The sequence below is a fragment of the Sinocyclocheilus grahami genome, unplaced genomic scaffold (genome assembly GCF_001515645.1).
Source record: "Sinocyclocheilus grahami isolate Dianchi unplaced genomic scaffold, SAMN03320097.WGS_v1.1 scaffold186.1, whole genome shotgun sequence".
NCBI classification, from domain to species: domain Eukaryota; kingdom Metazoa; phylum Chordata; class Actinopteri; order Cypriniformes; family Cyprinidae; genus Sinocyclocheilus; species Sinocyclocheilus grahami.
The window spans coordinates 895,975-910,810 of NW_015505365.1; the positions used below are offsets into that span (position 1 = coordinate 895,975).

The following is a 14,836-nucleotide window of genomic DNA, read 5'->3' on the forward strand; positions in this document are numbered from 1 at the left end:
CAAATGCCTCGTTTATAATGGGTTTTCATGTTTTTGAATCATCGCTCCGGCCGGACACGGAATCACAGTATGGTGAGGGGTGTAACATTTCCTTCACACGCTTGAAGTATTCGGCCAATCACAACGCACTGGATAGCTGGCCAATCACAGCACACCTAGCTTTTTCAGACCGATGAGTTTTGTAAAAATCGACGCGTTTCAGAAAGGCGGGGCATAGAGGAGAAACAATAATGTACAGTATGTGGAAAATAATGTGTTTTTTTAACCTTAAACCGCATAAACACATTTCATTACACCAAATACACAAAATAATATTCTTTTTTAGCAGCATCATATGACCCCTTTAAATAATTGTGTCGTCCACAACATAACGGTGAATAAATAATGACAAAATTATGTAGTTACTAATCCATTTCACCTCAGTTTTTCCAGTCCCTGAGCATCTTGAAGTGACTGCAGGTGTGTTTGATTCATTGGTGATCTTGAAGCTGAATGGGAGTTTCAAAGGACTTCTGCTGATATGCCAGACTGAACTTGAACCAGGAGGGATAATACAGGTAAAGGAGTTCTTCACCAAAAATGGACCAAAATTTTCTGAAAATGTACTCGCAATCAGGCCATCCAAGATGTAGATGTGTTTGTTTCTTCATGGGAACAGATTTGGAGAAATGTAGCATTACATCACTTGGATCCATCCATGGATCCACTTCACTCAATGGGTGCCGTCGGAATGAGAGTCCAAACAGCTGATAAAAACATCACAATAATCTACACCACTCCAGTCCATCAGTCTTGTGAAGTGAAAAGCTGTGTGTTTGTAATGAGCAAATCCATCATTAAGATGTTTTAGCTTGGCTAAAACACAAGACCTCTATCCGTTAAATTGCTTCCTTCAGTGAAAAGGTCATCTAGTCTGAATAAGAAGAGAAATATGCACAGATCAAGCACCGTTGACATGACAAAACAAATGTTCTAAACAAATATGTTGGTGGATGTTGATGTGAGAGGACAACAGAAAATGTATCACTGGAGGAAGTGTTATTATATTATTATGGATTATGGCCAGAAGCGACAGTTTAAAGTTAAAACGCTTTGAAGGATTTGTTTCTTACAAACACACAGCTTGTTACGTCACAAGATGTTAATCGGTGGACTAGAGTGGTGTGGATTACTTGTGGATTATTGTGATGTTTTTATTTGGACTCTCGTTCTGACGGCACCCATTCAAATGTCTCTACAACTGTTTTGCTAAAGTAACAAACTTATCTACATCTTGAATGACCGGAGGGTGGGTCAATTGTCAGCAAAACCCTCTTCCTCTAAGGTGTTTTTCCTGTTGCACAACATCTTTTTGTATTTCCAAATAATGTGATGGCATCAGAAATACGACAAGAGGGTGTTTCATAAGCTTGATTAGCCGTGTGAAAACTTGCCATATCAGATAAACAAAATGAACTTTACAGAAATGCTGAAGCACATCCTGTGTTCAAGTGTTGTTGTTGTCTTACAGGATTTAGATAAGAATGGATCTGACTCAATGCAGTGTTATGCATTCAGACTACAGCACCTAAAGCCCAGCACACTGTACTCTGTTAGGGGGCGCTGTGCAGTACAGGGGAACGACTGGGGCCGATGGACAACACAAAGACTATTCATCACAGGTAAGCAAAGAGTCATGGGAGTTCATATATACAGTATGTATGTGTGTGTGTTTATTTATTTATAAACCACACAGCAACACACAATAAACTCTAGAATTTTGCACCGCAAGAAACCGCAAACATACAGTGACCTTGGAGCACAAAAGCAGTCATAAGTCGCTGGGGTATATTTGTAGCAGTAGCCAACAATACATGGTATGGGTCACAATTATCGATTTTTATATATATGCCAAAAATCATTAGGATATTAAGTAAAGATCATGTTCCATGAAGATATTTTGTAAAATTCCTACCGTAAATGTATAAAAACGTCATTTTTGATTAGTAATGTGCATTGCTAAGAACTACATTTGGACAACTTAAGGCGATTTCTCAATATTTTGATTTTTTTGCACCCTCAGATTCCAGATTTTTAAATAGTTAAGTTATATCTCGGCCAAATATTGTCCCATCATAACAAACCATACATCATTGGGCTTATTTATTCAGCTTTCAGATGATTACAATATATTTCAATTAAAAAAAATTTACGGTTTTGAAAATGGTTTTGTGGTCCAGGCTCACATAGATGTGTTTTTATTTTTGTCTGCAGAGCCTCTAGTGACCATAGATCTGTGGAGACAAATCAGGGACCATCCCAATCGCACCGTCACACTGCTGTGGAAAACAGTACGTTTATGTTTTTGACATTCATCAAATTTAAAATGTTCGCCATGCATAGTACTTTGTCATTTTTGGAACAGTAGGTACGTCTACATGGACACCTTTTGCTTCCATCGGAATGAATTCATTCTGATTGACGAATCCGAACGTAGTGTTTACATGAACGCTAAATAAAGTGATCGGGTTGATATGCGTGTTTATATGTCACAAGCTTCTGATCGGATTTACTCTTTTGACATGGGCACACTGCATGAACATAGAGTTTCCCGCTGTTGTCGCATACTGTTTTAAAAAGCACACTTGATATTTATCTACTTTGGGTCCTAATTAGGCGACGACCAGCACATGAACTGTTGTGCTGTGCTGCTTACTTTATAAAGCAGTAAAAGTGCCCCTTCCTTCACCCAAAACCAGTCGTCCGTTGATGAGAGTCTTAAACAAGGACTGGTGGGACGTTGTGCTGCTCCACTTCACAGACGCTGAGTGAAAGGGGAGTTTTATAATGACCCGACACTCATTTATGACACTTTATTCACCATTTATTCTATTTCTATGTCACTGCACATGCGCAGTACTTTCCAGTTTCGGTTTTTAATCCGATCAAGTGTTTACATGTCCTCTCGCTCGGATTACAGAAGGAATAAACCACCCTTTACAATCCGATCGAAATTTTAGTCTGATCTGGCCAATTCAATCCGATTGACGTGGTTACATGTGACTCTTTTATTCTGATTGTGCTTCTAGTCCTATTACGATCGGGTTAGTAGGGTCCATGTAAACGCAGCTAGTGGTCCAGTTCTTTTTATTGACTTTATTTGGTTTTTGTTCGGCTAAGAAACATAATTAATGTGTTCATGTGTTACTGTGGTGGTAACAAACCTCAGCACTCTAGAGGGCCGTAGTCTTATTATTCAGGTAGCAGCTTTGATGTGCATTGAATTAATTGATTACAATTATGTTATGAATAATTTAATTATAATTAAATTATGAACAGATTGGATCAACAGATCAAATGGAATGTTTTGCCATGTTTAAACAGTAAATATTTTTGTGCTACCACAAATAAATCTCTGATTCAGTGTTATTTTGGTATTGTTTATCTACTATTATTGTATTTATTAATTATTTGAATTAGTTTTTACTTAAGTTTTAGAAATTATGTGCTTCAGTCATTTTATTTTATTGATTTTATTTTATTAATAAATTTAATTTTATTAATATTTTTTATATTTCTATTTTCAGTAGCTTTATTTTCAGTTTGAGTTATTTTAGTACTTCAAATTAAAACTTTATTTTATTTTGCTTTATAAATTGCTAGGGCAACAAACGTTTTTTTTTTTAAGGTTTATAGTTTCATCTAATATTTATGTTTTATTCTAATGTATTTCAACTTTATTTCAATTAGTGAAAACTATTTGAAGTTTTATTTATCAATATCAACACTGCTTTAATTTGAGAAGATCAGCATACAGATTCTGCTGCCGAATCAGCAAAAGTGCTCAATGCTTCTTTCACTCCAAACTGAAAAAAATTGAATATATGCAAAATATATGTTATTAAAGGGGTCATATGATGCTATTTTAAAGATCATTATTTTGTGTATTTGGTATAACAGAATATGTTGACATGCTTTAATGTTCAAAAAACACATAGCTTTGTGCACAGCCAGCCTTGTACTCTTCTAGGTCGTCCATAAAATGCATTGCACAAATTCGAACATCTGGGTTGTGCTGTTCTGTTGTAAATAAATCTTAACCAATGATTCCTAATTGCATCTACTTTCAGAAGGCCAAATAAAGTGCTTTTGCTTTCGCACTGAAATACACAGCAGTCCCTCTGACATGCTGCTTCAACACTACTGAGGTTCCTGAAACCACGCCGCCTTTCTTTGCGTGCACATTTGGGTGACATTATGCTAATATTTCCACATAGTGATGTAGATATGTGGGGGCGTGTTAGAACGAGCCGTTTTAGGTAGGCGTGGCTGACTCTTAACTTTTATAAAGCATATATCTCTTTGGATTTGAGACTTTGCAACTTTACAGATCTTCTTTATGCACCAAGAGCTTGTAACACTCCAAAGAGAAAGGAAAACTTGAAATCGCATCATATGACCCCTTTAACCACTCGGCTTCAGAAACTATATTTTCAAATTTAAAATATATTTAATATAAACCTTTCAAATAAAAAAATAAATTAGAGAATGTACTGAAAGGGGCAAGACAATACATTTCAGAATTTAAAACACTTTCTGGGTAAATGTAAAATGCATTTTTTTTAAATATATTTTGTTGACAATATCAATTTATTTACTTATTTAAAAAAATTATATTATATATGTGTGGTAATTTTTTGTATATATATATATATATATATATATATATATATATATGTTTTTTTTTATGAGAAAGAGGATAGCAACACAAACATTTGTATAAGCGGTCTGTGTTAACACGGTTCACTCTTCCTCAGGTCAGCAATGACTCCGAGTCATATATTAAAGCCTACGAGGTGTGTGTGAGCTACAGAAACACAGAGATGAGCGTGTGCATGAACGTCACACAGACACAGGTGGAACTAACCAGAGATATCAATATGAGTGACATTACTGTGAGGGCCGTCATTCAGTCTGGCTTATCTGAACCAGCCCACATCACTATTCCTTCAGCTTATACAGGTGACAAAGCTCATACTCAACATTAAAGTGTGTTCTGTGCACTGTTTATGTTGTTCTGTTTAACATCAGATAACTTACTGTTGTTACTGATGCAGACAGCATGCTAAGCGAGAAGAGGATTATGGGTAATGAAAAGGGATTCCAGTTGACCTGGACAAGGGACTCGGCTGCCACGTGTGGTTACACCATAGAGTGGTGCATGCTGGGTATTGCGCTCCCCTGCAACTTACAGTGGAGAAAAGTCCCAGCTAATCAGACCTGCTTAAACCTGAATTCAGGTAGAAAGCTGTGTTTGCCATATCCTTACAATACAAGCACCATCAAAATAAAATTGTGACTTTAATGTTTCTGGCTATATGACAGCATTACATATAAAAGCTGTGTAGGCAGCATTTAGTGATGGCTTTCAAACACAAAAAACTTTTTTAGGTTTAGCTTATTCATCTAATGTTTATATTTTATTCTATTTTATTTGTTGCATGTGTCCTTTACAGATAAGGCAATCTAAGAATGCATTGCAAGATGCTTACTGAAAGTTTTCAACTTCAGAAACCACATTTATATAAAACCAGACTTGTATACTTTTCCAGTCATTTGTAATTTACTTGAGTATTATACAGTAGATAAGGATTTTAAAAAGTGTTTTTACTCACACTATTTAGCTGATACTTTATAGAGCTTGGTATAACTACACTGTAGAAAATGACAGTAAAACAGTAAAATAACAGTAAAAATGCTACAGTTAAAACCTGTTAACTGATTAATGATAATTTCCCTTACTATTTCATGTAACATTACAGTAAAATACTGTTAAATTGACAGTTTTTGCAAGTGAAAAAGCATGTCATCTTATAATTGACATATGTTATATATGTTAACATTATATCAATTAATTAATATTTTTACTGTAAATTTGTGTTCAATCCAGAAAACCTAAATTGTTGCCACTGTAAAGTTCTGGCAATCACAGCTACCATTTTTTATACCATCAAATGTGCTTTTTAAAGTGTGTATATTAATATATTATATATTTCCATGATTTTTCCAGGTCTAGAAATCACACTTAAATTAAATACACAATTAAATCTAGGCTACCTTGTATATCCAGGTTATTCAAGAGAGTGAGAATCCTGGTTCTTCAAAGAAAAAAAGGTTGTTGAGATGAAAAATGAGATTTTTTTTTGTTGCTCTGGCTTATTTTAATGCTTTGTCTTATTTTCCTATAAGTTATCCTAAGACTTGTTTTTCAAAATCAATGTAAAACTGCACTTTTACAGGGGATTTTAAAGCAGGAGTTCAATACGCATTTGAAATCTACGGGTCTAGCGCTGAGGGACACAGACGTCATGAGAAACAGATCGGATACTTAAAAGAACAGAGTAAGAGTGCACACACACACTTTACATGCCACATTACAGCAGAGCACAAAACAGGTGTCAATCCACATTATTTTTAATATAAGTCATCCGCTTCCAGTTATTTTACCTGTTCAAAAACAGTATGCTATGCTGCTTTATACTGCAGACTCTTATTTGTTATCATATTACTTTAAAGGGGTCATATGACGTTGCATTATTTTGTGTATTTGGTGTAATGAAATGTGTTTATGCGGTTTAAGGTTAAAAAAAAACACATTATTTTCCAAATACTGTACATTATTGTTTCTCCTCTATGCCCCGCCTTTCTGAAACGCGTCGATTTTTACAAAGCACGTCGGTCTGAAAAAGCGAGGTGTGCTGTGATTGGCCAGCTATCTAGTGCGTTGTGAATGGCTGAATTCCTCAAGCGTGTGACGGAAATGTTACACCCCTCACCATACTGTGATGCCATGTCCGGCCGGAGCGATGAGACAAAACCAATAAAACCCATTATAAACGAGGCATTTGTTGCATCCAGTGGGGACATAATTACTGATTATAATGACTTATACTGTCTTTTTACGCGTTGCGTTGCATCGCGCCGTGTAAACATAAAACCAAGTCTGCATATTTGATAGGAGAAACGACAAACAACAAGCGCTACTCTACACTGCCCAAAAAACTTGCGTTTGAATCATCAGTGGCAAATCCTTTAACTATGAAAACATACTTACAGGCTGTGAGTCAGCATTATTTGTCAGCATCATAGACTGTATAGGGTCAGCATGCGCGCCGAAGGGGAAACAGGGGAACTGAATTCACCGAAACACCGGCATTGTAGGCTACTCTCCCAGGAAACAGTCCTCGTCCTCCGTAAAATGCGCTGCACACATCTGAATATTTGGGTTGAACTGTTCTGGAACAGTGTTGTAAATACAACTTAACCACCGATTTCTAGTTGTGTCCTCTTTTGGAAGACCAAACAAAGTAGTTTCGCTTTCACAACGAAACACACAGCGACTCCACGACATGGCGGCGGCGGTGACAATACTACACCAAGACTCAAAGATACGCCTTCTTTCTTTGCATGAAAATTTGGGCGGCGTTATGCAAATCTTCCCACACAGTGACGTAGACATGTGGGAGTGTGTTTAATTGAGGCATTTTAGGAGGGCATGGACGAGTCTTAACTTTTATAAAGAATATCTCTTTGGGTTTGAGACTTTAGTCTTTGCAACTTTAGGGATCTTATCTATACACGAACAGCTTGTAACACTCCAAAGAGAAAGGAAAACTTGAAATCGCATCATATGACCCCTTTAATATATTGCCATAGTCATAAACACACTGGTTTTTAGCATACATTCACAGAAAATGGCTTATTTCCGCTTTGCAAAATAAGGTGCTATGTTGCAATGGAAAATGCATCGACATCTTCAGTTTGAGAACTTGAAATCAACAATTTTCACATCTGCATTGTGCAATATACAGCACATTAATATTATGAAATAAATATTACCACACGTATTATTTGTGTTGTGCAGAGCCCACACAACGCCCTACACTGGACTCTAGCCCAAACACAACATGGTCATCTGTAAAGCTGAAATGGAGTTTCAATGAGAAGGATCCGAGTCACGCTGGATTCATCACAGGATATGTGATTACGATACAAGACTATTCAGAGGTCGGCTCTGATCTCAGTAAGTCTAAACTTATTTTAGTCCCTTTTTAAATATTCCATATTTGCAACACCTCTAGACAGACAGCTATTTTGGGCATCCAAGACCAAGTCTACTTGAATAGAGAAATCCAGAAATCTCAAAAACTTCATGCCACACTCACTTTAAATATTTGCAATCAGCAACATGCCCCATAAATACTGTTTTTTAAAAATGCTAAAATGGTGTTAAAAAAGCTTATATTTCAGGCTGGACCAGCCAATGCACATGTGCAGCTTTTCAGGACACTTGCTTTACAGGTTGAAGCAGCTATTATTTGACAGTATACTGTAGCAGTCCAGCATGACAAAATACCCCCATCGCTGTTTTTTCTCTTCTCTCGATCACATGCATCCTTCCTGTTTGTTCTGGCAGGTTCCTTCAGACAGTCAGTGGATGATCCTCACAGCAAGTCTTGGACAGTCAGTGGTCTTGAGGAGGACTGGCCGTACATATTTCAGCTGGCAGCATGTACGTCTGCAGGCTGTGGACCGGAGACCACCGCCACCTTCAGAACCAGACAGAACTGTGAGCTCAGATACAGATTCAAACCAGATACTGATTCACACTGACAGGAAAGTCTGAGTGGTGTTTTGTAATAGAAGACTACTATCTTATGTGCATCTATACTATCTTAAATGGATAGTTCACCCAAAAATGTAAATCCTTTCATCATTTACTCACCCTCATATCATTCCAAACCTATATGTGCTTCTTTCATTCTTTTGTTGAACATAAGAGGATATTTTGGAAAATGTTGGAGTTCAAACCACATTGGACCCCAACAAACAGTTTGGAACAACATGAGGGTGATCTTTTTTTATTTTATTGTTTTTAAAACAAGTCACTTATGCTCACCAAGGCTGCACGTATTTGATTAAAATCCAGTAAAAACAGTAATATTATTACAATTTAAAATAAACATTTTGTATTTGAATATATTGAAAAAACGTAATTTATTCCTATGATGCAAAGCTGAATTTTCAGCATCATTACTCCTTTAGAAATCATTCTAATATGCTGATTTGCTGCTCAAGAAACATTTTTTTATTATTATCTACGTTGAAAACAACTACTATTTTTGTGGAAACCATGCTATATTTTATTTCCAGATTCTTTGATGAATAGACAGTTCAAAATTACAGCATTTATTAAAAATAGAAATATTTTTTAAACAAAAAAATCTGCTAAACTGTTGCTAATAATAAAACTAAACACCTAATCTGACTCTGTATTAATTCAATATTTGATGCAAAGTAATTTTATAGTGTTGAACTGTAATAGATATATAATAATGGAATGGAACAATAATTCTCTCCTCAGATTACCTGCTGACGGTAAAGGTTCTGGTTCCTCTCCTGGTTTTGATCGGTTGTTGTGTTTGTCTGTGGTCGTACAGAAACCTGTAAGTCTGCTGATATACAGTATGTGCGGTGAGTGATGGACTGTACTTCTCTTCTCCGTGGTTCACTGACACTGTCTTTCTCCATCGTTTCCAGAATAGGAGGATTTCCAGAAGAATCGTTCGGCTTTCTGCACATAAAAGCACTGGACCTTGATGAAGATCTTTATGAAGTAATTCATTACATTGATGGCGTACAATAATATAAAAGCATTGCTTTTATTTCTTTTGACAGCTTAAACCAGGCTCAGTTGGCCAGGCTGGTCTTTTGGCTGGTTTTAGAGTGATGCTGGGACAGTGTTATTTTAGTAGAATGAGATACTGTTATAGTTTTTTTTTTAAATAATATTCTGAAGTAGTTTTTATATTTAGTTAAGTTTTACTAAAGTTTGAATAATTTAGTAAAGTTAATTTAGTCATTTTTATTAGTTTTGTTTAAATGTCTATAGGTATTATTTAGTTATTATATAGTTATTTTATTTTTGTACATGAAGCTAAAGCTGCAGTCCGTAAAATTTTTTGGTTAACAATGATCCAAAATCAATTTTTGGGCAAGTTCATTACAAGCCAGTATTCAAAACTATCGCCCGATTCACAACGGTACGCATGTAATAATGTTTTCTAATTTGAGTGGTACTGGTAGGTTTTTGCTGGAAATTTGAGCATGACGCCGCATCATTACGTCACGTCTGTAAACAAAGATGGCAGATTATAATCCAGAAAGGTCAATAGGACAATCATCAGTGACAACTGGAGATTCACCCATAGACACCAGTAGTCTACAGGTAACGCTTATACACACTAAATACAGTCACACAATGCTGATGTTGTTAACATTAACATTTTGAGAACAAAGCACAACAATAATTTGCACAGTTTGATGTGATATGAGCTAAGCGAGCATTAGATATAATCACCATTGATAGCATGATGTATTATTGTAATGCTTTTTTCCTCAGTTGGTCAGAACAAAAGTGGCAGACATGTTACTTGTTCAGATGACATTTTCAGGTGAAAATGCTTTTTTGGGTCATACTTCCAAGGCGTAGGCTAGAATCTGTGATTCTGAAGTACAGTAATATCCACACCTGTGACAAAGTGACACACATACTCCTCAAAACATTAGTTTTATCTGCGATGAGGAGCCGTGCCGATGCACAACCCACGTAAAGACGATAATTCTGCAAATAACTACAACTGCAGGTTTCAAACAGAGATGGCGGCAAAGAGGCAAAACTTACGGACTGCAGCTTTAAAACTAAATGAAATGTAAAGCTTAAAATAGTATAGTTTAGTTTACTTTTTAAAGATTTTCTTATTTATATTGTTTCAGTTACAGTTTAAGTACTTTTTTAAATATGTGTAGTTGTAGTGAACTATAAACTCTTGGCTGGGAGAACAGCTTTCCGACCAGCAGATAACCAGCTTGAAGATCAGCATAAACCAGCAATGCTAGCTCAGCTGTTTTTAATAGCAGGTTACATAACAGTTCAAAACTACATGTAATGGTCTATTCCAACAATTTTTACTCAGTGTAAAAATCACTGTTTCTCCATTTTTTTTTTTTTACAATAATTGAGATATTGGACGAATCAAGAGAAAAATCTATTATAAATACACTTATATGTGACCCTGGACCACAAAGCCAGTCTTAAGTCGCTGGGGTATATTTATAGAAATAGCCAAAAATACATTGTATGGGTCAAAATGATTGATTTTTCTTTTATGTCAAAAACCATTAGGATATTAAGTTAAGATCATGTTCCATGAAGATATTTTGTACATTTCCTACCGTAAATATATCAAAACTGATTTTTTGATTAGTAATATGCACTGCTAAGAACTTCATTTGGACAACTTTAAAGGTGATTTTCTCAATATTTAGATTAATTTTTTTTCAAATAGTTTTATCTTAGCCAAATATTGTCCGATCCTAACAAACCATAAATCAAAGGAAAGCTTTTTTTAATTCAGCTTTCATGTGATGTATAAATCTCAATTTTGAAAAATTGACCCTTAAGACTGGATTTGTGGTCCAGGGTCACATATGTGATTCAATACAAAAAGTATTGATAAATATCTAAAATCTAATTTTGGTAACACTTTACAAAAATGTCTAATTTTTTAACATTAGTTCATGTATAACTAACATGAACTAACAATGAGCAATATATTTTTACAACATTTAATAATCTTTGTCAGTGTTAGTTAATGGTAAATGTTGAAATTAACATTAATTCTACAGCTTTTACTAGCCTTAGTCCATTGTTACTTCATGTTAATTAACTAATGTTAAATTAAACCTAATTGTGAAATATTACACTGAAAAAATGTTTTGGTGTAGATAAAATTTTCACCCAGAAATTGCTAGTAAATGTCACAATTACAAAATGGCAAGTAACACATTGGATTAAATGTAACTTTTTTTTGGTTACACTTTATTTTAAGGTGTCCTTAGTACTTAAATGTATACTTACACTGTAACGAGTAATATTAATTAACTACATGTACTAACTATATGGTTAGGGATTGGATTAGGGTTACTAGCATGTAATTATGCATACTGTTTTGTTATTATAATATTAAAAGTACATGTGTAACATGGACACCTTAAAATAAAGTGTTACCCTTTTTTTATAGAAAAACAAAAAAAAATTAAATATACTCCAATAATCAGTTTTTTCACCGTTTTGACTCTTTTCTGTTCTTTTTAAGGCGAGTGAAAAGATCCGTACTCTGATGATAGAGGACTGTGAATGGTGTGACGTTGAGATTTTAGACATGCAGTCCATCCAAACAGAGAAAACATGGTTGACGTGCGCAGAGGACCCGAGTTGTTCATTCATTACTCCTAAAGTCATGCTACCATCCTGCCATCTTACCACAGACGTATGGCTGGCCACAGATCTCACAAACTTCACTTACGTGTCCTCTGTGCAGCAAGATCTGCCTTCAGAGGAGCTGAAGACAGAAGCCACAAATCAGGAGTCAGAGATTTCAGGCTTTTCGAGTGACTACGTCACTTCCGTAGCCACATAATTCCTGAAAACGCAGTATCGTGATCTTTTATACACACCAAAGAAAGCAAGCCAGAGCTGTCGATCTTATCACGTTCAGCAAGATCACGGCATCCTCATGTCACCAGCGTGTTTGTAAGGGGCCCCGCTTCCTTCTGCAAAACAGCTTTTAAAGACAAGGGTTGTGAAATGCGACTGCAGTGTTTGATACATGAGATTTTGCAATATCTGTCAGGTACTTTATCTTGGTTTTGCATGTTATGCTAGACCTTTCTGGGCAAAAACATACAAAATGTTCTCTCTCAAGGGAAAAACATGTTCTGGAGGGGACATTTGTATTATTCTTTTGTGTATTTCTAAGCATTATGCGTAACCCTTTGCGATACTGTATGTATCATGAATTAACAATGAACAGTTTTACAGTTAAGATCTTGAAATGTTAAAAATGTACTTTACCATTTGAAAATTTGGGACTGGAATTTTTTTTGAATATTATGTTCACAAGTGCTGCATTTTTTTTTTACCATAATATTTATATAAAAAAATATTTACACTTATGCTACCAAGGCTGCATTTATTTGAACAAAAATATAGTAAAAACAGTAATATTATTAATTACGATTAATCGCATCCAAAATAAAAGTTTTTGTTTACATAATGTGTGTGTACGGTGTATATTTATTATATATATATAAACATGCATGTATTTAAGAAAAATGTTATGTTTATATATTAAATATATTTATATATAATATAAGAATATAAATAAATATATATACACATGTAAATATTTTAAATATATACTGTATGTGTGTGTATTTATATACATAATAAATATATATAGTACACACACACATATTATGTAAACAAAAACTTTTATTTTGGATGCGGTTAATCGCGATTAATCGTTTGGCAGCACTAAATATTATGAAATATTATTATCATTTCACAGAGCTGTTTTCTATTTGAATGTATTTTAAAATATAATTTATTCCAGTGATCAAAGCTGAATTTTCAGCATCATAACTCCAGTCTTCAGTGTCACATGATGAGCAGCAAATCAGCATATTATAATGATTTCTGAAGCAAGAAACATTTCTTATCAATGTTGAAAACTGCGTTTGTGGCAACATTTTTCTGAAATAGAAATCGTTTGTAACGTAATAAATGTCTTTACTGTCACTTCCGATCAATGTAATGCTGAATAAAAGTATTAATAAAATGCATATAAGAAAGCTGTTTAAGTATTATTCTTTGCTAGTTCATGATACCTAATACATTTATACTGATGTTAACATATTGAACTCTCTGGTACTACTACTTCATATCAATGATAACTATATATTTTGCCCCAAAAAAAAGAAAAAGAAAGAAGTTAGCTTTACATTTAAAGGGGTCATATGATGCGATTTCAAGTTTTCCTTTCTCTTTGGAGTGTTACAAGCTGATTGTGCATAGATAAGATCCCTGAAGTTGCAAAGACTAAAGTCTCAAATCCAAAGAGATATTCTTTATCAAAGTTAAGACTCTGCCACGCCCCCCCCTAAAACGCCTCGTTCTAACACGCCCCCACATATCTACCTCACTATGTGGAAATATTTGCATAATGCCGGCCAAATGTGCACGCAAAGAAAGGCGGCGTGGTTTCCGTAACCGCAGTTAGTGTTGAAGCAGCATGTCAGGGAGACGCTGTGTGTTTCAGTGCGAAAGCAAAAGCACTTTATTTGGCCTTCCGAAAGTAGATGCATTTAGAAATCTTTAAGATTACTTACAACAGAACAGCAATGCATTTTATGGACGACCGTTTCATGAACCTAGGAGAGGAGGTCATTCAGAATCAGCTACTGTTTTGTTATTAGTTGTCTGCGCATACTCTGCATCTGAATGCACTCAGACGATACAGATGGACTCATGAGTTTTCCTCTTTAATTATATATATCCCTTTGATAAGACTGTAAGATTTTCCAGAGCTAAAAGTGCCCAAAAACACACTGTACACACTTTACAAGGGAAACCACAACTCAGGCAAAGGAACAAAAGTCCTTTAAATTACACCATCTCTCACAATTTCATCTTTTAGGAAAAATATAAATATATATATTTTCATCTCTTTTCTGTCTCACGCCACTATGGCACAGATCCGTAGCCCAGGCGAAAGCCATGGCACTCTCTCTTCAGCCAATCAGATCGCAGTCAGTTGAAGGCAGCAGCAGCAGCGCTGAGACACATATTAACAAAAGGTCTTGCAGTTAATAAATAAGCAACTGGGTTTGTGTCAATTCAGCATGCAATCTACACATGGTTTCGATCAGTGCTTTGTGTGAACATCAGGAACAC

General features: G+C 35.2%; 1 protein-coding gene across 1 annotated transcript in view; it reads left to right on the forward strand.

Annotated features, from left to right (window-relative positions):
• The window catches only part of osmr (oncostatin M receptor), a 30,150-nt gene extending 17,187 nt beyond the window's left edge, over positions 1–12,963 (forward strand). Inside the window, exons 7-17 of the mRNA XM_016284666.1 lie at positions 424–557; positions 1,511–1,661; positions 2,254–2,330; positions 4,797–5,001; positions 5,097–5,279; positions 6,279–6,380; positions 7,904–8,062; positions 8,456–8,608; positions 9,404–9,485; positions 9,580–9,655; positions 12,198–12,963. Of these exons, the coding sequence (XP_016140152.1) occupies positions 424–557; positions 1,511–1,661; positions 2,254–2,330; positions 4,797–5,001; positions 5,097–5,279; positions 6,279–6,380; positions 7,904–8,062; positions 8,456–8,608; positions 9,404–9,485; positions 9,580–9,655; positions 12,198–12,521 (1,646 nt within the window). The 3' untranslated portion in view covers positions 12,522–12,963. The remainder of the gene's footprint in view (positions 1–423; positions 558–1,510; positions 1,662–2,253; positions 2,331–4,796; positions 5,002–5,096; positions 5,280–6,278; positions 6,381–7,903; positions 8,063–8,455; positions 8,609–9,403; positions 9,486–9,579; positions 9,656–12,197) is intronic.
• Positions 12,964–14,836: the final 1,873 nt, after the last annotated feature.